Raw genomic sequence first — 25,586 nt, 5'->3', positions numbered from 1 at the left:
TGCTGGAGGTCATTTTGTAGGGCTCTGGTAGTGTTCATCCTGTTCCTCCTTGCACAAAGGAGCAGATACCGGTCCTGCTGATGGGTTAAGGACCTTCTACGGCTCTCTCCAGCTCTCCTAGAGTAACTGCCTGTCTCCTGGAATCTCCTCCATGCTCTTGAGACTGTGCTGGGAGACACGGCAAACCTTCTGGCAATGACACGTATTGATGTGCCATCCTGGAGGAGTTGGACTGCCTGTGCAACCTTTATAGGGTCCAAGTATCGCCTTGTGCTACCAGTAGTGACACTGATCCTAGCCAAATGCAAAACTAGGGAAAAACAGTCAGAAAAGATGAGTAGGGAAAAAAATGTCAGACACCTCCACCTGAAAAACCATTCCTGTTTTGGAGGTCGTCTCATTATTGCCCATCTGGTGCACCTGTTGTTAATTTCAATTAACAGCAAAGCAGCTGAAACTGACTAACAACCCCCTCTGTATACACCCCTCCCCCTCTGATACTTAACTGACCAGATCAATATCCCAAGAGTTCTGATTCAAAAGTGTTCCTTGAATGAGCAGTGTATATATAAATATTTTTATTTTTTAATAAAAAGAAATAGACCTGTTCATATTAGTACCATGGACAGTGCAAATGACATAGGCCATCAGGTGCAGGCCAGTATAAATTGTAAATAATTTTGTGTTTTAAACTTGTTAAAGTTTGTCTATGTATCACGTGGGCATGCTGAAACCCTTGCCACTAGGGTTGCCACCTCATCCCTTTAAAACAGAACACATATTAATTACACAGGTTCTGGGGCTAATTGAATGCAGATAAGGCAACAAGTGAGTTTAATTACCGCATTAATCAGCCACAGAACCTGTGTAATTAATATGTGTTCTGTTTTAAAGGGATGAGGTGGCAACCCTACTTGCCACACAATGGTCTCACAGTGGTTTAAACTCAAAATTTGTATGCAAACATTATTTGTACTAACATAATGTAATTCCCAGGCTGTATACAAGAAAGTAGGCAAAGTATAAGGCCCTGTGAACATCTGCGTTTTACATGTGCTTTAGATGCCATGCATTAAATAAAATCATGCTTGCTTAATCTTTAATGCGTTTTCATCAAACTGTACGTTATATAGAGTTGAATGGTAGCACACATATAGGGAATGTAAAACACACTTAAAGTGCACTGCACAGATGTGATTAGACTGTTAAGAGGGGTAATCGCATATCCAAAGTCTTCAGCTTCTATGTTTATATCAAGTCCACTAGTGACCAAGTGAGAACAGATATCTATGCAAATCCCACCTGGCTGGATAGGCAAGGTAAAAAATTCTACCAAAGTTACTTTCATTGGGTACTATACAGTGTAATCTCAGCTAATTTACTATCACTTCGTATCCATGGGAATGAAGTTAGCCTCAACCATGCTTCTGTGAAACTTAAGCCTCATACACACCATCGGATTTGCATCGGACAAATACATGGAATTTTGTCCGAAGGGTGTTGGCCGTGAATTTGTTTTGCATACAAACGACAAAACTTTGTCAGCCAACATACACAAAACTACGTGGTTTTTCAGCTTTATGGCACCACTCTTAGAGCAACTACTGCTAATGTTATCTTATGGTTAGCATTGGTTTGGAGCATGCGTGTTTGTACTTTGGATTTTTTTTTTTTAAGGACTTGTGTACACACAATCGGATAATCCGACGGCACACAGCGCAACTCTGATCAGAAGGAGGACTCTGTGATTGGCCCTCCTGATCACAAGACGGCTGTGTCCAATCACAGCCGTCATGTGACGTAAATAGAGAGCCGGTTGCTAGGCGATCGGCTCTCCTCCCCTCATACGGAAGTTATCAGTGAGGAGAAAAGAGCGGATCTCTGCAGCCAGCTGGTGATCAGTGAGTATGACCTGTTTTTTACAGCTTTTTACACACTGATCACCCCACACAGTGTAAACACACACGTCACCAAAGTAGTGTCACCACACACATGTCCCCACACAGTAAAAACACCTCTCCTCACATATGTCCCAGGAAAATCATATGTCCCAATGATTATCTGCATTCATATGTCCGTGATCATCTGCGCACATCTGTACATGATCATCTGCATACATATGTCCGTGATCACATGTAGCAGAATACATTTTGCCTTAATTTATGACAAAATTTGATTTTATTGGATTTCTTTTAAAATAGAAAGTAGAAAATATTGGGGGTTTTTTTCTTCAAAATGTACGCTCTTTTTTTCACTTATGACGCAAAAAATAAAAACCGGAGTCATGAATAAATACCACCAAAAGAAAGCTCTATTTGTGTGAACAAAATTATAAAAATTTCATTTGGGTATAGTGTAGCATGACCGCACAATTGTCATTGAAAGTACAAGAATGCTGAAAATTGGCTTGGGGAGGAAGGGGGTGAAAGTGCCTGGTATTGAAGTGGTTAAACAGCCATTTTAAAGCAAAAAGAAGTACAATTGGAAGCTTGACTAAACAATGGGTATAGGGGGTGAAACACTCAAATCCTGTCCTCATGGTTTCTCAGTATTTTCCATTGTTGTTAGTGCAGGAAAGAGAGAAATAAATGAATTAAAATGACATATAGTGGTCTTAAAAATACCTACTACTGCATATACAGTAGAATGATATTGGCTAAACATTGTTTAGAACAAAAAGGCAGCTAATGCTATAGCTGTCCTTTAACTACTTGCCGCCCGCCAATGACATATTGACGTTGGCAAAGTGGTTGTAGAATCCTGACTGGACGTCATATGACGTCCTCAGGAATCTGAGCCGCTGTGCGCCCCCGGGGGCGCGCATCGTGGCGATCGTTGTTGCAGGGTGTCAGTCTGACACCCCGCAACACCGATCAAGGTAAAGAGTCTTGCACGGAGACTCTTTACCACGTGATCAGCCGTGTCCAATCACGGCTGATCACGATGTAAATAGGAAAAGCCGGTAATCGGCTTTTCCTCACTTGCGTCTGTCAGACGCGAGTAGAGGAGAGCCGATCGGCTGCTCCTGTGACAGGGGGGGGTTTGTGCTGATCGATCATCAGCACAGCCCCCCCCCCCCCCCGAGGATGCCCACTGGACCACCAGGGATGCCCACTGGACCACCAGGGATGGGCAAATGGACCAGAAGAGAGAAAAAAAAAAGGTTGCCACCCTAGACCACCAGGGATGAGGAGGACACACAAAATGGATGCCAATCAGTGCCGCAATGGATGCCAATCAGTGCCCACAATGGGCATCACTGATTGGCAGGCATTGTTTGGCACTGATTGGCATCCATTAGTACAACACATACAATAGTGCCAATCTATGCCCATCCATGCCACCGAATAGTGCCCATCTATGCCGCCTATCAGTGCCCATCCATGCCGCCTATCAGTGCCCATCCGTGCCGCCTATCCGTACCCAGCCATGCCGCCTATCCGTGCCCAGCCATGCCGCCTATCTGTGCCCATCTGTGCCACCTATCCGTGCCGCCTATCCAAGCCCATCCATGCCGCCTATCAGTGCCCATCCGTGCCGCCCATCAGTGCCGCATATTAGTGCCCATCAATGCCACTACATCATTGCCACCTCATCGGTGCCCATCAGTGCCGCCTTATCAGTGCCCGTCAGTGCAGTACCATCAGTGAAGGAGAAAACGTACTTATTTACAATGTTTTATAACAGAAACAAAAAAATACATTTTTTTTCTAAATTTTCGGTCATTTTAAAAAAAAAATTGCAGAAAATAAATATCCCAGAGGTGATCAAATACCACCAAAAGAAAGCTCTATTTGTGGGTACAAAATGATAAAAATTTAGTTTGGGTACAGTGTAGCATGACCGCGCAATTGTCATTTAAAGTGCAACAGCGCTGAAAGCTAAAAATTGGTCTGGGCGGGAAGGTGTATACGTGCCCTGTATGGAAGTGGTTAATGTAGCGGAGTTAAAAAGCCAGTTCACACTGTCCTGCCTGACCCTCTCCCAGTCACCCTGCCGGCTCCATTACCTAGCTTCTCCTCCTGCAATAACCACATACTGCCTACTGTACAGCTTTAATCGCTGCTTTGAGCCAACTACAGGAAAATTGATTGCTTGTTCCCTATCAGTTTATTCTTAAGCAATCTGCTGCCAAATTAAAACCTAACAAATTTTTGGCTGTGCATTGCATGTCCATCATTCATAGAAGAAATTTCCACTGCTGTTGTTATCCAGCTGGGAGCATTTCTGTGCAAATATCTTGTGGCTGCCAGGCCCAGACATTCCATCCACTAACCAGTGCTTGCCTCAACGTACAGAGCAAAAAGAAAGGCATGGTTCCACACTGGTCCAGCATGACAGACTTTAACTATTAAAACCCCACACTTCTACTAGCGCAAATTACCGGTATATGGATACGCTTTAAAGATTAATTATACCATTACATATGAAGTCTAGATTTGCACCTTAAAACATAATATACATTAACCACTTAACCCCCGGACCATATTGCTGGTCAAAGACCAGAGCACTTTTTGCGATTCGGCACTGCGTTGCTTTAACTGACAATTGCGCGGTCGTGCGACGTGGCTCCCAAACAAAATTGGAGTCCTTTTTTCCCCACAAATAGAGATTTCTTTTGGTGGTATTTAATCACCTCTGCGGTTTTTAGTTTTTGCGCTATAAACAAAAATAGAGTGACAATTTTGAAAAAAAATTATATTTTTTACTTTTTGCTAAAATAAATATCCCCAAAAATATATATAAAAAAAAAAATTTCCTCAGTTTAGGCCGATACGTATTCTTCTACATATTTTTCGCAAAAAAAAAATCGCAATTAACGTTTATTGATTGGTTTGCGCAAAAGTTATAGCGTTAACAAAATAGGGGTTAGTTTTATTGCATTTTTATTATTATTTTTTTTTACTAGTAATGGCGGCGATCAGCGTTTTTCTTTCAGTACTTCGACATTATGGAGGACACTTCAGACACTTTTGACACATTTTTGGGACCATTGGCATTTTTATAGCGATCAGTGCTATAAAAATGCATTGGATTACTATAAAAATGCCACTGGCAGGGAAGGGGTTAACACTAGTGGGCAGAGAAGGGGTTAAGTATGTTCCCCGGGTGTGTTCTAACTGTCGGGGGGGTGGTCTTTTACTAGGGGGAAATGACTGATCGCTGTTCATACATTGTATGAACAGACGGTCAGGCATTTCTCCCCTGACAGGACCGGTGCACTTACTTGTCCTATCCTGTGACACAGAAGCAGATGAGTGCCCGTTTAACACAGGGGCAACCCGACTGACAGCGCAACTTTGCAAGGCAACTTCAGCGCGACTTTGAGCAACTTACAACGCAACTTAAAGTTGCCTCCAGGACAGGCGACTTTGGCTGTGGCCAATCACAGAATAATCAGCTCTGTGGGAGGGAGGGGTTTGCCTGAGTAAACTATTTTCTTTTCCTGTAAAGTTGCTTCAGTTAAGACAGTGATTCGACTTTGGAGGCAACTTCCATTGAAATCAATGGGTACAAGTCGCCTTGAAGTAGTACAGGAACCTTTTCAGAAGTTGGAGCGACTTCAGTAGTGTACATTAAGACGGCTCTCATTCACTTCAACTGAATTTCTCATGTGGGGCGACTTGGGGCGACACAAGTCGGATCCCAAGTTGCGGTAGTGTGAACCGACATTGACAGTTTGTATGTTTATTTATTTTTTTGTGTTTTTTAATGTGTTCCTAAACTTCTTCTTTAAGTTGTAAAACATAGACAGACTGCAACCACCTCTTTAATCACATAAAAGCAAATCTCCCTACCCCAACAATACACATTTTCCTCCCCTGGAGGACTAAAACACACTTGCAGTTTTTCAGCCAGGTTTCAAAAAATCAAAAGTCAGCAGCTACAAAAAGTGTAGCTGATGACAATTAATATACGGTCATTCAACTCTCAAGGAATTCAGCGTCGCCCTCACCGATCTACAGGTCCCCGGCGCCTGAATGTTAACTGTGGAAAGTCAACTGTGACTTCTTATGGCTTCAAAATCAGCTTCCCACTGCGCATGCATGAGCCACACTGCACCCTGTGGATGGTCCCAGCCTAGTGGGACCTGTGACGTGTCCCAAAATATTGTGGCCAGGAAGGGGGGAGCACTTCGGAAGTGTGAGCAGTACCTGTCAAAACTACCCCCCCACCCCCCCCCCAAATAAAAAATATCTAGTATCTAGTCACTTGTATGAGATGTGGGAGTGTGTATGGCTTTGATGACTGCCCTGAGAGGATGATGTATGTTGCCAATTCCTGACCTCTCTTCGCAAGAATGTTGGTTGCCTGGCTGTCATGCTGATGCTTTGGCTTCAATGACACTCTAAGTTCAAAGAAGTATAGAATTAAAGTGGTTCTAAAGGCAGAAGTTTTTATTATCTTAATGCATTCTATGCGATACAAAAAACATCTGTGTGCAGCAGCCCCCCTCAGCCCCTCTAATTCCTCTTTTTATTTATGATTTTTTCCCATACAAAACATCTTTACTTTAAACAAGTTTTTCTTTTCATCTTCAGCGTAAATAAACATGCATAAGTAAGTAACTCATAGTACAGTGTAAACCAGAAAAACCCATCCCTACCCTGCCGCTCTAATTCCTGAGCCCCATCTCAACCCAGTGATTTTGCACAAGAGTCTCGTCTGTCTGGGACTCTCCCTCTTCATTGGCTGAGACAGCAGCGGGAGCCAAATAAAGTCAGTGAGCCGTGAGCCAATGAGGAGAAAGAGGGGGCGGGCCGAGCTGCAGCTCCGTGTCTGGATGGACAAACATAGCAGCGGCTGGGGTGCCCCCTTAGCAAGCTGCTTGCTGTGGGGGCACGCGGCAGGAGAAAGGGTCCAGAAGCACTGATGAGAAACCCAAGATGAGGAGGATCTGGGCTGCTATGTGCAAAACCACTGCACAGAGCAGAGTATAACATGTTTGTTATTTTTAACCAAAAAAAAACGTGACTTTGATATCACTTTAAAGTGGATGTAAACCCCCCCAAAAAAAATTGATGTCACAATGTAGAGAATACGAATTTCTATCATCTGTGCCCAGTCTTGCCACACAGAGTTAATACATCGCTGAGCAATCCTCTTTTTATTGTTCAGTGAAATAAAACAGACTTTCAGATAAAGACTAAAGTCCTTGCTTGAGTGACAGGTTATTTACATATTTTGTGCACTAGCTTGCAGACATGCACAGCTTCTTGTCTATGTATATTCTGATGGCTGTTTACACTGAACTGTGGATCACCCCATATTTTGAAAACATTTAATAAAAACACAGGAAAGACAGCCAATCCTGGGAGAGCTGGACAGGAGAGGAGAGGATGAGAGGGGAGGGGGATGTGAAATGTGCCCTTTACAGAAGCTGTGCATGTCTGCAAGCTAGTGCACGAGATATGTAAATAACCTGTCACTCAAGCAAGGACTTTGGTCTTTATCTGGAAGGTTTCTATCCACTTTAAGGTGTTCTGACATTCAACTGGCTGAAAACTGGCTGAAAGCCAGAATTCAGAGAGTCGTGGTTAATGATTCTTACTCTGAATGGTCCAAGGTTATCAGTGGTGTACCCCAAGGTTCAGTGCTGGGACCCTTACTTTTCAATATATTTATAAATGATATTGGGTCTGAGATCAAAAGTAACATTTCTGTCTTTGCAGATGACACCAAGCTATGCAGTGGAATAACGTCCTTACAGGATGTCTCCAATTTACAAGCCGACCTCAATGCTCTGTCTGATTGGGCGACTCAGTGGCAGATGAGGTTTAATGTAGATAAATGTAAAGTTATGCACTTGGGTGCTAAGAATATGCATGCATCATACATACTAGGGGGAGTACAACTGGGGGGGTCTGTAGTGGAGAAGGATCTGGGGGTTTTAGTTGATCATAAGCTCAATAATGGCATGCAATGCCAAGCTGCGGTTTCCAAAGCGAGCAAAGTCCTTTCTTGTATTATGAGAGGTATGGACTCCAGAGACAGAGATATCATTTTGCCCCTGTACAAATCATTAATAAGGCCTCATCTGGAATATGCAGTTCAGTTTTGGGCCCCAGTTCTCAAAAAGGATATAGGAGAACTGAAGAAAGTGCAGAGAAGGGCAACCAAACTGATAAGAGGCATTGAGGAGCTCAGCTATGAGGAAAGATTAGAAGAACTAAATTGATTCACTCTTGAGAAGAGGAGAATAAGGGGGGATATGATCAACATGTACAAATATATAAGGGGTCCATACAGTGAACTTGGTGTTGAGTTATTCACTTTACGGTCATCACTGAGGACAAGGGGGCACTCTTTACGTCTAGAGGAAAAGAGATTTCACCTCCAAATACGGAAAGGTTTTTTCACAGTAAGAGCTGTGAAAATGTGGAACAGACTCCCTCCAGAGGTGGTTCTGGCCAGCTCAGTAGATTGCTTTAAGAAAGGTCTGGATTCTTTCCTAAATGTACAGAATATAACTGAGTACTAAGATTTGTAGGTATAGTTGATCCAGGGTAAATCCGATTGCCTCTCGGGGGATCAGGAAGGAATTTTTTCCCCTGCTGTAGCAAATTGGATCATGCTCCGCTGGGGTTTTTTGCCTTCCTCTGGATCAACTGTGGGTATGGAGTTGGGTGTATAGGATTTTACTGTGTTTTTTTATTTTGTTTTTTGTGGTTGAACTGGATGGACTTGTGTCTTTTTTCAACCTGACTAACTATGTAACTATGTAACTGAGGCTCATTTTAATGATGCATTTTCTGGGCCTGTGACTCAAAGTATTAAAGCCAGACACAGCCAGGCAACTAGTATTTTCAGTAAGAATTCAGTAATGGCAGCCCCTGTTTGTCTCTCATAATAGGTGTACCTTAAAGGGGTTGTAAAGGTAAAAAAAAATCCTAAATAGCTTCCTTTACCTTAGTGCAGTCCTCCTTCACTTACCTCATCCTTCGATTTTGCTTTTAAATGTCCTTATTTCTTATGAGAAATCCTCACTTCCTGTTCTTCTGTCTGTAATTACACGCAGTAATGCAAGGGGGCCTCTTGAGGGGGGAGGGGGCGAGCAGGAGTGTCAGGACACCCACTAACACACAGCTTCTTTCTCCATCTGCAAAGTAAAGAGTGTCCTGACACTCCTGCTCGCCCCCCTCAAGAGGCTTTCTCCACACCAGGAAGAAAGCCTTGCATTACTGTGTGGAGTTACAGACAGAAGAACAGGAAGTGAGGATTTCTCAGAAGAAATAAGGACATTTAAAAGCAAAATGGAAGGATGAGGTAAGTGAAGGAGGACTGCACTAAGGTAAAGAAAGCTATTTAGGAATTGTATTTTTACCTTTACAACCCCTTTAACTGAGGCTATTGTGCAGGCTATGGAAATAAGTCACTGGTGCCATGGTGGCATAGTTATACTTAGGAAAAAAAAAATTGATTTGATTTGAATCTAAAAATCTGATACGGCAGTGGATTGCTCCTACCTGTGTGATTTCTGTCAGAGGAATTTCACATGGGCATAGTAACTCCTTAGGTGGGGGTTCCACAAGTACAGGAGGGTGTTCTGGCTTTGATGTCTCTTTCTTGGTATCCTCTGGAGGCTTAAAACAGATGTTCTCCTTGTCGCTGTCATCCTTCTGTGGAAGTCTTGCATCTGGATTAGAAGCAGGCTTGTTTGTCATAGCTGAAGATCTGGAGCGGATGGGCCTTCCTCGTTGTACTGTTTCCCAGCCTTCCCCATCAATCCGATCTGTAAAATCCATTTTAAAACAAAACAAAAGCATTTTTAATATATCCAACATCTAAACAGCAATGCACAGCTTTTAAATGTTCTCCTCCAGAGAGAAATGAATGTGTGCGACTTTAACAAATACGATTCGATTTTTTACATTTTATTTAAAGGAGCAAAGACCACCTAGAACCAATGTTTTAGTTATAAACCAATGGTGGGCTGAGCAACTTCATGGGGTTGATTTACTAAAGCTGGAGAGTGCAAAATCTGGTGCAGTTCTGCAGGGAAACCAATCAGCTTTCAGGTTTTATTGCAAAAGCTTAATTGAACAAGCTGAAGAAAGAAGCTGATTGGCTACCATACAGAGCTGCACCAGATTTGCACTTTCCAATTTTAGTAAATCAACCCCCTTATATTTCTACAGGACATCAGAGAAAAACTCTTTGCCAGAGGTCTCTGTTGTGCCATAGCTGCCAATATTATAAAGCCAAACAGGGTACAGTAAAACCTTGGTTTGAGAGTAACTTGGTTTAAGAGCGTGCTGCAAGACAAGCAACATTTTTAAATACATTTTTACTTGATATGCAAGCGATGTCTTGATATACAAGTATCGTCATGTCACAACTGAGTATAAAAGAGAAGAGAGGAGCCTCTAAGGCCCCGTACACACGACCAAACATGTCTGCTGAAACTGGTCCGCGGGCCAGTTTCAGCAGACATGTTCGGTCGTGTGTAGGCCCGAGCGTGCAGGATTCCAGCAAACATTTGCCCGCCGGGCCTTTTCCTATCGGGCAAATATTCCTGGACTTGTTTTAAAACAGTCCGCTGGAATCCTGCCCGCTCGGACATGTTCGGTCGTCTGTACAGACCTACCGTACATGTCCGAGCGCCCGCCATCCCTCGCATGCGTCGAATGACTTCGACGCATGCGTGGAAGCATTTAACTGGCAGGCCCACCCACGTCGCTGCGTCATTGTCGCGGCAACACCGCGGACACGCCCAGCGTATTGTTTACGCGCGGATTTCTGTACGATGGTTAGTACAGCCATCGTACAGAAATCCCCGGGCAGACATGTACGGTGAAAACGGTCCGGCGGACCGCTTTCATCGTACATGTTTGCCCTTGTGTACACGGCCTTAGTGTAGCAATATGGTTACATTTAATGAAGGTACAACATTTAGCAACTTATTTCTACACTTAGAGGCGCCTCTCTTCTCTTTTATACTCTGTAGCTTCTGCTGGATTTTGCTTCTAATCCCCTTGTGGAGACTTCCATTTTATGGTTACACAACCTATCACATTGCTATAATCTTTTTATATGGACTATAAACTGAAGGACTTATGAATAAATCATTGTGGAACGAATCATGTGAGTTTCCATTATTTCTTATGGGGAAATTTGCTTTGATCTACAAGTGCTTTGGATTACAAGCATGCTTCTGGAACGAATTATGCTCGAAATCCAAGGTTTTACTGTATTCAAATTTTTCTACCAGGCAAAATTAATTTACAACCTGGCTGTAAGTGTAAGAGCCCTTTAAAAAAAAGCAGAGATACAAATTGTGCTTTAGATTTTTCAAACTTTGTGTATCATTACTGTTTGGCCCAAGAAGAAAGGAATACACCCCAAAAACGTGTCCTGAAAGTTTAACTGTTATGCCGCGTACACACCATTGTTTTTCCTGACATTCAAAAAGCCGTCGTTTTTCACGACGTGATTCCTCTCCAGCCTGACTTGCATACCCATGTCCATGGAAAACAACTTCCGACCAAAGCGCGGTGACGTACAACACGTACAATGGAACTATAAAGGGGAAGTTCCTTTCAAATGGCACCACCCTTTGGGCTGCTTTTGGGCTGCATACTTTATTCTGAGCATGCATGTTTTTTTCCACTCGGAAAAGCATACACACGACCGTTTATCGCAACGAGAAAAAGACTGACGGGAAACACGACGAGAAAAAAGAGAGCTGGTTTCAATTTTTTTGCAGCCAGTTTTTTTTTCGTCGAGAAAACTACTAGGAAGCATACACACGACCTGTTTTCTCCACCAATATAAAAAATGGCAGTTTTCTCGTCGTGAAAACCAGTCGCATGTACAAGGCATAAGGCCTCGTACACGCAATCAGTTTTCCTGACAATTTTTGTCAGGAATTCCTCCCGTGTGTTTGCTTCATCACACTTTTTCTGTCAGTTTTCCTGCCAAGAAAAGATTTAGAGCAGGATCTCAATTTTCGTGACAGAAAAAATTTCTATTGCGAATTGCATTTGTCTGCATGCAATTACGACGCAAAAAAAACCCACGTGTTGTACGTCACCGCGTTCTTGACGCTCGGAATTTCAGCCAAGATTTGAGTGACTGTGGGCCAGATTCTCGTAGACTGGCTTAAAAATGCGGTGGCGTAACGTATCTCAATTACGTTACACCGCCGCAAGTTTTACGGGCAAGTGCTTGATTCACAAAGCACTTGCCTGTAAAGTTGCGGCGGCGTAGCGTAAATCCTCCGGCGCAAGCCCGCCTAATTCAAATGATCCGGGTAGGGGGCGTGGATCATTTAAATTAGGCGCGTTCCTGCGCCAAACGTACTGCGCATGCGCCGTCCCTAAAATTTCCCGACGTGCATTGCGTGAAATGACGTTGCAAGGACGTCATTGGTTTCGACGTGAACGTAAATGGCGTCCAGCGCCATTCACGGACGACTTACGCAAACGACGTAAATTTTTACATTTCGAATCGGGAACGACGGCCATACTTAACATTGGTTGCCCCTCATATAGCAGGGGCAACTTTACGCGTCGCAAATCTAACGTAAACGTCGTATCTTCACTGCGTCGACTGCGCGTACGTTCAGGAATTCGCGTATTTTGCTAATTTGCATACTCGATCGGGAAAACGACGGAGGCGACACCTAGCGGCGAAAAAAAAATTGCATTTAAGGTCCGACAGCGTAAGAGCCTTACGCTTGTCGGATCTAATGGTTATCTATGCGTAACTGATTCTAAGAATCAGTCGCATAGATACGACAACCCAGATTAGGACTTACGACGGCGCACATGGCGTTGCGCTGTCATAAGCCCTTTCAGAATCTGGGCCCGTGTGTATGCTGAAAAAATTGTTTTTTCTGTTGGAAAAACTGATCGTGTTTACAGGTCATTAGTGCAAATTAAAAAAAGTATCACAGATACTACTAGACTAAGATAAATGATAAATTAACAACACAAATAAATACGTTCAAATACATAAAAAGTACTCTTAAACTGGTACTTTAAAGTTACTAGCTGAGCAAAAACACATTAATTGTCTTTTGTTTGTATAAAGCCCATCTGTGGAAATAAGATGAATGCCTTTAAATCTCCATACATGATCTTGTAAAATGGTAATTCTCAGTCATCTATCCTCCTCTTCTCCAGAAACCATTGGCTGCTGGCAAAAAGACAAACTGACACAACCAGCTCCACACAGGGATCTCAGAATGTCTCATATATAAAACCAAAGCAGCAGACAGTAAGTAACATTATAACCTAGGGTTTGTGATCTCAAGTTTTATTCCCTAAGGACATTTTTTAAATACGCTTTCAATTTTATTTCTTAACATAGAAAAACAAAGACACAGAACTAGTGTTCCCATCTGGAGTCTGTCCACTCCACTTCCTTATCCTCACTGATAGATTTATTACGGAGAGAAAAATAAAAAGCTTTAGAGGGAGAGAGGGAGGTGTTTAGTAAGAGCTTCTCAACACCACTGCAAACAGTAACAGAGAGTATGACTGCTGTGTTTACAAAGTCTCCATTGACACACAAAGCCAATGGGAGCTCAATAGGTATCATGGAGTTATATTCTCTAACTGCAAAGACTGATTGAATAAAAAGAGCAACATAAAGAATGCTACATACAGAACGGGATCAGGAAAACATTACTTTGCACATCCTGTTTATATAAACAAAATCTGTCTTAATTTAGGTATAACGGAAATGCATGCCTTGGCAAAAAGCAGAATACACAAAAAATAGCCAAAAACACAAAATATTAATAATAAGAAAATGTACCTCTAACTTACTTTAAAAGGGAACTATGGGATTTTCTTTTTTGGTTAATCATACTTACCTAGGTGGATGCAGCATCAGTCCGATGCCGCATTTGTCCCCAACAGGCTCTAAAACTGAGTACCGAGCGATCAAACACCACCAAACGCTCGGTTTTTAGAGCTTCATGAGCAGAGAGCTGGCAACTGTCAGTCATCGGCTCTCTGCTCTGCCCCCCAGCGCTCACTGGAGCGCTGGGCTGTGGAGGGGGCAGGAGAGGCTGGTTCGGGCTGAGCCGGGTGCTGGTCCAGGCATGTGGATGGATCCCCACCTTATGGTCGCAATCATCCCTGAGCCTGAACCGGCTCTGTGACATCAGCCGACAGCAAGCTTCAGCCAGCTGTCTGCTGAAAAGGGGTCACAGAACAAATTGTACTCCTGTGATCCACATGAGAAGTACAGCCAAACAAGCTTTTGACACACTTTTGCAGCAGACACTTTTGACACATTTTTGGGACCATTGACATTTATACAGCGATTAGTGCTATAAAAATGCACTGATTACTGTATAAATGTAACTGTCAGGGAAAAGGTTAACACTAGGGGGAGATAAAGGGGTTAACTGTGTTCCCTCACTGTGTTCCAACTGTAGGGGGATGGGACTAACTAGGGGAAGAGAGAGATCGGTGTTCATACATGGGGTGAGCTGCGGCTCTGTGTTTGAATGCACACACAGAGCATCGGCTTGACTCGCGTGCCACATACCAGGCTGCTTGCTGTGGGGGCAATTGGCAGGAGGGAGAGGCCAGAAGCGCTGGCAGAGGACCCAAGAGTAGGATCTGTGCTGCTTTGTGCAAAACCACTGCACAGAGCAGGTACGTTTGATATGACTTTAAAACTTGTAATTCTACCCAGAAGTTCAGAAACCGTGATGAGTCAAGGAAAAAAGTTGGGAAATTCTGACATATAGTAGTCATAAACAAATGGCAGCCAATCTGTAACTGGCCTATGCAGCAAGGAGCACATGGAAGGGTGGCGCATTTTAAAAACCAACAAAGAAAAATTCCCAGCTCACTTACCAACCAGCCTGTAACAAATCAAACTGCTCTGTCTAAGGCCCCGTACTCAAGACCAAACATGTCTGCTGAAACTGGTCCGCGGACCAGTTTCAGCAGACATGTTTGGCCGTGTGTAGGCACGAGAGGACCATTTTCGGGCGGATCGGACAGGTTTCCACCGGACAACGGTTTCCTGGACTTGCTTTAAAACAGTCCGCTGGAAACCTGTCCCCCCGACATGTACGGTCGTCTGTACAGACCTACCGTACATGTCCGGCCGCCCACCATCCCTCGCATGCGTCGAATGACTTTGACGCATGCGTGGAAGCATTTAAAAGGCAGGCCCGCCCACGTCGCCTCGTCATTGTCGCGGCGACACCTTGTCATCGACGCGGCGACACCGCGGACACGCCCCGCGTATTGTTTACGCGCGGAGTTCTGTTCGATGGTGTGTACAGCCATCGAACAGAAGTCCCCAGGCAGACATGTCCGATGAAAACGGTCCGCGGACCGGTTTCATCGGACATGTCTGCTCGTGAGTACTTGGCCTTACAGTTCACATTAACACAAGGGGTGCTCCTTGCTGCAAAGGCCAGTTACAGTTCGGGGTAGTTGCCATTTGTTTGTACTATTGGTGAATTGGTGAGAGGACACTGTGCCATTGCTGGTTGTCCATTTATTTTACCTTTAAGGAGGGGGTGGGCTCCCTCCAGGCATACCTGCCCTCAATCTGTCCATTCATTTATAAGTGCTCCAACTTTGGAGGCTCTCAAAATGTACAGATTTAGGACTGCAGATATACTGAGGTGTCATGAAGTGGCCTCTGCTGCCTATGCACATATTTGCCAACCTCTGCAAACTAAACCCCTTGTTTTACGTAAACTGTTTTCCCCTGTACACACGGCCGGTTTTCCCGACAGGAAAACTGCCAGGAGAACTTTGGTTGGGAAAACCGGCCGTGTGTATGCTTCCTTGCAGTGTTTCCCATAGGAAAACTGCAGGAAAAAAAACGCTGCGATTCGCGGCAAGAAAAAAGAGAGCATATATGATTGATATAGGATACTAACGCCCTGGGTAACCTCTATCACCACTGAGCCAAGAAAAAAGTGAAATAAACTACAGCTGCTACTTAGTGAATGAATAATTAAAATGAAAAAAAACGTAACCTAAATAGGTGTAAGAAAATTGCAGCGCTAATTAATATAATAAATAAACAATAACATATAAACTCAATAACACCACGTGACAAGTGATATAAAGTCCATAAAAAATTGATGAACAAATCCGATGAGAAAATTCCTTATTCTGTGAACCTTCCACCTCACCACCGTGCTGTGATAACTCCCCTCTGAAAAACGCACTCACCAGATGGATTTGCCTTTCACTCTTGTGTTAGGCTAAATCACTTGTGTATGATCCCACTAATGGATAAACGAATCTCAGCTGGACCACCGTGATAATCCCTCAATAATGTACATGAAAACAGAGGAAGTGCTCCAATAGTGTAAAATTGTACCACCAGTTTAATTCAAAATCACAGCAACACTTCATTCATTAAACTCGCATGTAAAACAATAAAAGTCAGCTTCAAACAAATCACAGCAAACATCAGTGTTTAGTTGGCTCTGCAGTGCTAGGCGGTCACGGCGGACCTGAGGGGTGTGCTCAGTTGGTATAGGCTCACCACACTCCAGATTCCCGGCTCCCAATAACGGCAAGTTGTCTAAACAGCAGTGGCGTCTCTAGTCTAGTGAAGCTAGTAAAACTGTAGCCAAGTTCCTGACATGTTTCGCAGTAAATGCTTAGTCATGGGATTGGCTACTGAACTCCCACCCACTTCCTTTATAGATTCCCACTGCCTAACACATAATTGGTCATCCTGCGCATGCGCGCACATCATGTCCCCATGATCACAAAGCACAACAATCTACGGACCTTAGGAGAGGAAAGCTGCTTGAAGTGCACACACTTCATCACATCAGCCCCACATCCATCAAGGTGCCAACCCAATCTGCATATAAATAACACGGTAAAAGCAGTAGGTAACTAAAATTTATCAATTAAAATGATTTTGAGCGAGAACCCTAAATTAAAATAATATTACTAGTTGCAGACGGCATGATTCATATCAATCCCAGAAATACATGGTCACTCAATTGAGCGCATATAGATAATATTAAAATGAGAAAGCATTATATAAGGGCATGTTAACCAATACCAGGAGTAAAATTAGAATAAACAAATGAGACCATAGCACACCACCATAATCCCCTGACTGTCACAATCCAAGGGGTGATGCGATCAGTGCACTAATATAAACCAATTGTTAAATACAATAATGATATAAAACAAAGGATAAAATAATGAGTGAAAGTAACATTGAAGTTAAATTGACTCTCAATAAGTGGTAGTGTGCATCATAAAATGCCGATAAAATTACACTGGTACTATTTGTCCGCATAATGCACGCCCTCTCTCATAGAGACAATGTTGTCAATAAAATATGCAACAAATGCCCCATGATCCATCTAGAGAGGGCTTCCTAATCTACCCATTGACTCTATTACAATATGTGTATAATAATCCTATTATGACATATCTCACATATGTTAATAAAGAAACCCTAAATCAAGAAACAAGGTCCTATCAGTATTATGAAGAATACAGAAAAAATGATGGATGAACAGTACTATCCCAGCTCTCCAATCAGAATCTATCATTTAATAATTATTAATGAAGCAGTTAAGGTCTACTTCTATGTTTAACCCCCTGGGCGATAAACATTTCATCAAAAATATGCAACGGGTTTCCCTCTGAGAGGTCCCTTACCCTGTTATTACCTCTCCAAGATGGGTGGATAGTATCTATACCACAAAACTGTAAAACTGTCGGATCTTGATTATGTTTTTGTCTGAAATGAAGTGACACGCTATGATAGCGGAAACCTTTCTTAGGCCCCGTACACACGATAGAATCCATCCGCTGAAAAATCCCAGCAAATGGGTTTCAGCGGATAGATCCTATGGTGTGTACACTCCCTGGGATGGATTCCAGCAGATCGAATATTTGCTGACATGCCAAACAAATCCATCTGCTGGAATCCATCCCAACGGATGGATCCGCTGTTCTGTATAGACTCACCGGATCCATCCGTCCGAAGGGATCCCCCGCATGCGTCGTAATGATTCGACGCATGCGTGGAATTCCTCATATGAAAGCGTCGCGCACGTCGCCGCGTCATAATCGCGGCGATGGCGCGACACGTCATCGCCAGAGGATTTCGGCGCGGATTTCAATGCGATGGTGTGTACACTCCATCGCATTAAAATCTGCTGAAATCCTTGAGAGGATTTATCCGCGGAAACGGTCCGCTGGACCGTATCCGCGGATAAATCCTCCCGTGTGTATGGGGCCTTAATGTTAGCCAGGTGTTCAGCAATACGCACTCTTACAATCTTTTTGTTCTTCCTACATATAATAACCCACAAGGGCACCACATGAGATAAACAACATGGGAGGAGTTACAGGTGATAAACTTCTTGATGTCAAGTGATTCCCCATCCCTGTTGCAGACTGTAGTTTTGCCCCTATTGCTAGTTTTAAATGTTCTACAGCATATACATTTCCTGTAACTAAAGAAGCCTTTTAAATCAAATTGTTGCCGAGCCGGAGGATCCAACATTTTCTTAACTATTTGGTCTCCAAAGTTAGGGGCTTGTCTGTAAATGAACTTAGGGTGATTAGGAATAATGTTCCCCAAGTGTCTATCCCTGCATAATATATGCCAGTGTCTTTTATACATATCCTCTATGTCTTTGTACTGACAATGGAAATTGGATATAAATCCCATTTGATGTTGATTATTAGGGCCCTGGACTTCAGATTTCTTCTTAAGGCCTAATTCTCTTGGGATTTTTGCTACCTCCTGAATGATATTATTCAGAGATTCCTCAGTGTACCCCTTCTGCATAAATTTGTCCATTAGCATCTCTGCTTGTTGGTGATAATCAAAAATTTTAGTGCAGTTTCTTCGGACTCGTAACATCTGTCCCCTTGGTAATTTTTAATCCAAGATGGGTGATGGCCACTTCTGATAGACAAGTAGCTATTTCGGTCCGTCGGTTTGAAATACACTTTGGTGGTCAACTTATTCATCTCTTTTTTCTATCGTCACATACAGAAAATTGATGGCGTTGTCACGAATCAGATAATCCAATTTGATGTTAATATTATTCTGATTTAAGTCACTAAGAAAACCCTCGGCAGATTCTAGTGTGCCCTCCCAAATGAACAGTAGGTCATCTATGAATCTCCGATAGAATTTTAACTGCGGGCATTGTTTACTAAAAACAAACCTGTCCTCCCATTCTGCCATGAAGAGCGGGATGACCAATTATGTGTAAGGCCTCTTTCACACGGAGCGGACCGTTTTTGTGTCCGCTCCGTGTGTGTCCGTCGGCTCAGCGGGGATCCCCGCTGAGCTGTCGGCGGACAGGGCGGTCCCCGCACACAGTGCAGAGACCGCCCTGTCTCTCCTCCGCTCTCCCCTATGGGGAATCGGATGCAGACGGACCGTCTGTCCGTCTGCATCCGATCCGTTCCGCCGGACGGAAGAAAAATAGGGTTTTCTTCCGTCCGCAAAAGCGGATCCTGACGGACGCGGATGGTCGCGGACATTAGCGGATGCTCCATCCACTAACGAACGCGATCCCATAGGGATGTATTACAAGTCCGTAAACGGACTTGTAATAAACGGACGAACGGAGCGGACGTGTGAAAGGACCCTTAGGCAGTGGGAATCTATAAAGGAAGTGGGTGGGAGTTCAGTAGCCAATCCCATTTACTGCGAAACATGTCGGGAACATGGCTACAGTTTTACTAGCTTCACTGACTAGAGACGCTGCTGCTGTTTAGACAACTTGCCGTTATTGGGAGCCGGGAATCTGGAGTGTGGTGAGCCTATACCAACTGAGCACACACCTCAGGTCCGCCGTGACCGCCTAGCCCTGCAGAGCCAACTAAACACTGATGTTTGCTGTGATTTGTTTGAAGCTGACTTTTAATGTTTTGCATGTGAGTTTAATGAATGAAGTGTTGCTGTGGTTTTGAATTAAACTGGTGGTACAATTTTACACTATTTACTTCTTTTTTTTTTTCATGTACATTATTGAGGGATTATCACGGTGGTCCAGCTGAGACTCGTTTATCCATTAGTGGGATCATACACAAGTGATTTAGCCTAACACAAGAGTGAAAGGCAAATCCGTCTGGTGAGTGCGTTTTTCAGAGGGGAGTTATCACAGCACGGTGGTGAGGTGGAAGGTTCCCAGAATAAGGAATTTTCTCATTGAATTTGTTCATCAATTTTTTATGGACTTTATATCACTTGTCACGTGGTGTTATTGAGTTTATATGTTATTGTTTATTTATTATTATATTAATTAGCGCTGCAATTTTCTTACACCTATTTAGGTTATTTTTTTTTTCATAAAAAAGAGAGCATGTTCTCATTTTTTTTTTCTCTCATTCAAGTTTAAGTTTATTTTCAATAAAAGAAGAAAATACAATAAAATAAAAATAGCGGGAGATATATCAATGACATATATAAATATAAACATTAAAATACATTTTATATCAAATATTCCCTTTTTACTATCTCCCTTCTACATCCATCACGTCTATAGACGTCGTATCATTTAATATGAGAAAGGAGATATAAATAAGTATAAAGAATAAAATTATCTAAAATAATTTATATTTTAAAAGATTTCCTTATATGTCAAGGAATTCATAAACCTCTTAATACTATCCAAAATATTAAAGAACACAATGCATATACCAGATCAAATTTTTGAATCTACTAAAAGGATAGATTTCTAAAACACTACCACCTCTCCGACACCCCTAATGGGATCATTCTGTGTAGAAGTAGAGCAATCCCTTCAATCCAACCTCCCTCCAAAAATTTAAATTGGATCTGACTGGTATCTGAAGACAGATTCTTAAAATCTTCAACTAACTTAAATTCCCAAAAGAAAAGAGGGAATTCTATAATTATGTTTATATAAACATATCCTCCTAAAGTAAAACGCACCGAGGAAATAATAAACTCGGGATATCACCCCTATGGAAAAAAAGAAAAGAAAAGAAAAGAAAAAAAAAAGAAGTAAAAATAAGAAAAAAGAAGAATGAAAGAAAGAAAGAAAAGAAAGTGAAAGAAGGAAAATGTTCTCATTTTTTAACCCGCAGTTTTGCCGACAGGAAAGGAGCTAAGGAGCATACACACGGCCGGTTTTCCCGGCCAAAAGAAAACACGGCAGGGAAAAACTATCGTGTGCACTAGGCATTAGATAGAAGAAGATCCTGGACTGCCGCACTCCTTAAAACGATGTCTTTATTGTACAAATAAAATCCAAAAAACAACCAAAAATACAACCAAAGCAATGCAGTCAAAACGTGGTGGACAACAGGAAAAAGGTGGCTGACATGTTTCACATCATGTGATGCTTACTCTTACATCAGCTATGAGTAAGCATCACATGACGTGAAACATGTCAGCCACCTTTTTCCTGTTGTCCACTACGTTTTGACTGCATTGCTTTGGTTGTTTTTTGGATTTTATTTGTACAATAAAGACGTTTTAAGGAGTGTGGTAGTCCAGGATCTTCTTCTATCCAATGTACCTGTGCATAGCCAGCACCCTTTTGGTTTAGTGGGACGGAAGCAAAGTTAAGGGATCAACAGTTTTTAGAGCGGTATAGTCTCTCACCTCAATTACCTGTACTAGGCATTAGACAGGGTAATTCGGTTTGTTGTAGGCTGGTTGGTAAGTGAGCTGGGAATCCTTGTAGTTTTTTTACATATATTAGTCATCTTGTAGCGCTCTTTATTCCACTGGTGTTGTCAGTAAGTAATTCCTCCCTTTTATTTATCAATCTTTTTAATTATCCCAATAAACAAACTCTATAAAACATAAATTCCACATCTATTTTCTACCATCATGATTTTTGTAGAAAGCAGCTTTATATTTTTACCATTTTCATGAAGGGCTCTCTGCATAGGAACTGCTGAACATGGATGCACAATCTCAGTAGGTTGATTATTTGTAGAATTTCCGTGGCTGGCTTTGACCTTATCAGCCCAACTGACACCCGATGGAGTCAGACGCCCGGGTGTTATACTGATAGGAGGTCCCCTGGAAACACAGACACAGTCCTCCATGTTATTACAGTAGCATATGCTGCAAACAAAAGAGCTTATGCTATTATAGACATATTAGTAGAGATAAAGAGGTCTTATAATTTAAAAATATAAACACAAATATTGTCCAGAGTGCCCAGACCTCTGTATCCCTAAAACCATCCATTATTCAAGGAAAAAAGCTCAATGAATCCACAGCCACTGGAAAAGAGAAAGCAAACTTCCAGAAGCTCTAAGCATTTATAGTGCCAGGATACTGTATGCCTTCAACTTTTTCAACATAATAAAGAGAATAGGCCATGGCTTAGTCAAAGTGCAGACTTAAACCCCATTGAAAATCTGTGGAACGACTTGAAGACTACAGTCCATAAATGGTTATCATCAAATTTAACTGAACTTGATCAGTTCTGCAAAGTCTAGATGTGCAAAGTTAGTAGAGACATATCACAACAGACTAAAGGCTGTATCTAAAGCAAAAAAGTGGTCCAACAAAATTCTGACACAAGGGGGTGATTCTTTTGCCAACTCAGTGATCCTGTTTTTGATTTTTTTTTCTGACATGTTGGTGTTCTATCTTTCACTTGGATGTTATAAGTTGCACTGAGTAAATACAGCCGGATAAAACAAATCTGTGTGTCTTTATTTCAGGCTTCAAAGCAACAAAATGTGATTATATTAAAGGGGGGTGATTGTTTTCTATACCCACTGTATGTGGATGTAACAAGAAATGTAGACAAAGGGGTGACTGTGGATAAGGTATATCTGGACTTTGCTAAAGCATTTGAGACGCTTCTTCAGAGATGGCTAATATGTGAGTTGGAATGTATAGACTTTTATAATTTAGTAAGTAAATGGATAGAAAAATAGATACAAGACCACATTCAGAGAGATGTGTTTAAAGATACATAGTTTGAAAAGTTTAGGGTTGTTGGTGGTGTACCTCAAGGTTCAGTTTGAGGAGAAACTCACTGGATCCTGCTGACCTTCACATCACATCTGTATCCTGTAATGATGTGGAGGTCACCAGGAGGCGCCAGTGAGAACTACAGTTGACACAGTAGATCAGGGGTCCTCAAACTACGGCCCGCAGGCCACATGCGGCCCACAGAGCCCACCCAACCCTGACAGGCAATGCCGGTTACACAGCGATCCCGCTGTGTCAGGAGATCACAGCGTTAACAGTTCGGGCGCGCTGTGATAAATGTCCCGCCCTCCTTCTCCTAGAAGACTAGCTTGTCTGATAGAGCCAGTGTGCTGTCTGTCACACAAGCTGGTCTAGGAGGAGGAGGGCGGGACAGGTATCATAGCGCGCCAGAACTGTAACAGTGTGTGAGCATCGTGACAGAGCCAGACCATTACACAGCACAGCACAGTAAGGAGAAAGGCTGGGAGGTAGGGAGAGAGGGGGGGGGGGCTGGCTTGCGATGGTGAGGGGAGCTGATGATTTTGTGATGATGATGATGATGGTGGGGGGGGGGGGGTGGGCTGGCTTGCGATGGTGAGGGGAGCTGATGGTTTTGTAATGATGATGATGGGGGGGGGGGGGGGGTTGGCTTGCGATGGTGAGGGGAGCTGATGATTTTGTAATGATGATGATGATGGTGAGGGGGGCTGATGCTTTTGTAATGATGATGGTGGGGGGGGGGGCTGATGATAATGATGGTGAGGGGGGCTGATGGTGATGTAATTAATGATGGTGATGGTGGGGCTGATGATGTAATGATGATAATGATGGAGGGGGGGGGGGGGGGCCGATGATGATGATGATGATGTAATGATGATGGTGGGGGGGGGCTGATGATTTAATGATGATTGGGGGGCTTGCAATGATCTTAATCGGCTTGCAATAGTTAATGATTGTGAGGGAGGGTTGCAATGAGGGGCTTACAATGATGATGGCGAGGGGGGGGGCTTGCAATGAGGGAATGTTTTTTTTATAGTCCGGCCCTCTAACGGTCTGAGGGACAGTGAACCGGCCCCCTGTTTAAAAGGTTTGAGGACCCCTGCAGTAGATTGACACTGCTTGCTGTATCAGTTTCCCTGCAAACTTTGGGGTACTTTTTTTGAGGAGTGCAGTGGTGTTCGGAGGCAGAAGGAAAGTTAAACAGAAAGAATAACCTGTAAAAGAAAAGGCTCTATACTTAAAAGAGAAGTATTTTTTATATTTCCCCATCATACTTACCTAGGTGAATGCAGCCTCCGAGCGATGCTGCATCTGTCACTCGGCACCTCTGCACTGAGAACTGAGCGATCGAACATCGCCAATGGCTCGGTTCTCACAAATCCCAGGCGGAGAGCTGCTGCCTGTCAGTCATCAGCTCTCCGCTCTGCCCCCCCCCCCCATGCTCACTGGAGAGCTGAGCTGTGGAGGGGCGGGGAGCGGCAGTTTTAGGCTTTCAGCGGCTCACTGAGAGGCTGAGATGGGTGTCAGTCCAGGCACCTGGCGGATCCAGACTTTCTTGTTGTGATGACTCTGGGCCTGGACTGATCCGTAAACGTCAGCAGAGAGTGGACTTCAGACCGCTCTCTGCTGAAAAAAGGTCACAGGAGTGCAAAATGAATTGCACTCCCGTGACCAATAGGAAAAGCCCAGCCAAACAAGCTCAGGCTGGACTTCTCCTTTAACTTTGGGGTGTGAAGAATACCTGCTCCCCTGCCACTTGCTGTGGGCCAACCCACCAGCTTGCACATCAGTACATGCAGGCAAGATCAGGTATTCAACCCAAATGAAGGGTTGAAAACTTGCAGCAGGCCAGGAAACATTGTGGTGGCTCTTCAACACACAGGCCACCAGAAAAACATGTACAGAGTCTCTTCTTTTACAGTTATTTACCAGCTAGGAATAGCTTTGCTGGTAAACCTTAGCATTATAATTATAAATGATATAGAGTTTGGGAATGATCACTTTCTTGTATGTGTTTACAGATAACACTAAGCTCTGTAGTGGATTCAGCTTTCACAAGAGGACTGACCAGAATGCACAGGTTGAATGGACGACTATATGGTAAATAGGCCTAAATGGTGGTAAACATAACATTATGGACCTGGGAGTGTGATCACTTTCTATAGATATAAAATGATATACAAGGAACTCAGTGGAAAGTTACAAAAGTATACTGAAGGATAAGAGACCTGCAGGTATGGAAGGAGCAGCAAGTCTTTAGGCTCCGATCACTGGCAGCGATTCAAAATAGCGGCAAATCGCGGGATGGCTTTGTGATCCCTCTCCCTTCCAATGGCAGGCTAATCGTGGCACAATTTTGCCGTGATTGTCGTCCGACGAATCGCGGTAAAATACCACAAACAGAATCGTGGGGCGCCTGTCACCCAAAATTGCCACAATTTGCCACTATTTCAAATCCCAGGCAGAATCGCGGCAATTCCACTCTCCATTTGGATCGATCGGATGTAAACGGAGCCTTAATAACGGCAACCAAATGTTTCCAAATCCATAAAATATAAATGATTACTAGTATTTATAAGGAGTGACATTGAGAATTTGAACTAAGAAATTATCGATTGCCATTGTGGATCCAGAAGATTGTTTTTTCCAAGGTGGACTAAGTTCACATCTGATGGATTTTTTGC

The 25,586-nt window shown here is 43.1% G+C and overlaps 1 protein-coding gene across 4 annotated transcripts in view; it reads right to left on the bottom strand.

Moving 5' to 3' along the window:
• Nucleotides 1-25,586, bottom strand: part of SCAPER (S-phase cyclin A associated protein in the ER) — a 394,094-nt gene that overhangs the window by 302,544 nt on the left and 65,964 nt on the right. For all 4 annotated transcript variants that reach the window (XM_040343114.1, XM_040343118.1, XM_040343116.1 and 1 more), the window contains exons 7-8: nt 21,833-21,993; nt 9,468-9,733 (exon numbers count right to left, since the gene is read on the bottom strand). In XM_040343114.1, coding sequence (XP_040199048.1) covers nt 9,468-9,733; nt 21,833-21,993 — 427 coding nt within the window. The remainder of the gene's footprint in view (nt 1-9,467; nt 9,734-21,832; nt 21,994-25,586) is intronic.

The sequence above is a fragment of the Rana temporaria genome, chromosome 3, assembly GCF_905171775.1.
Source record: "Rana temporaria chromosome 3, aRanTem1.1, whole genome shotgun sequence".
Lineage (NCBI taxonomy): Eukaryota > Metazoa > Chordata > Amphibia > Anura > Ranidae > Rana > Rana temporaria.
The sequence above is the reverse complement of the archived record's forward strand: the minus strand, read 5'-3'. Positions and strand labels throughout refer to the sequence as shown.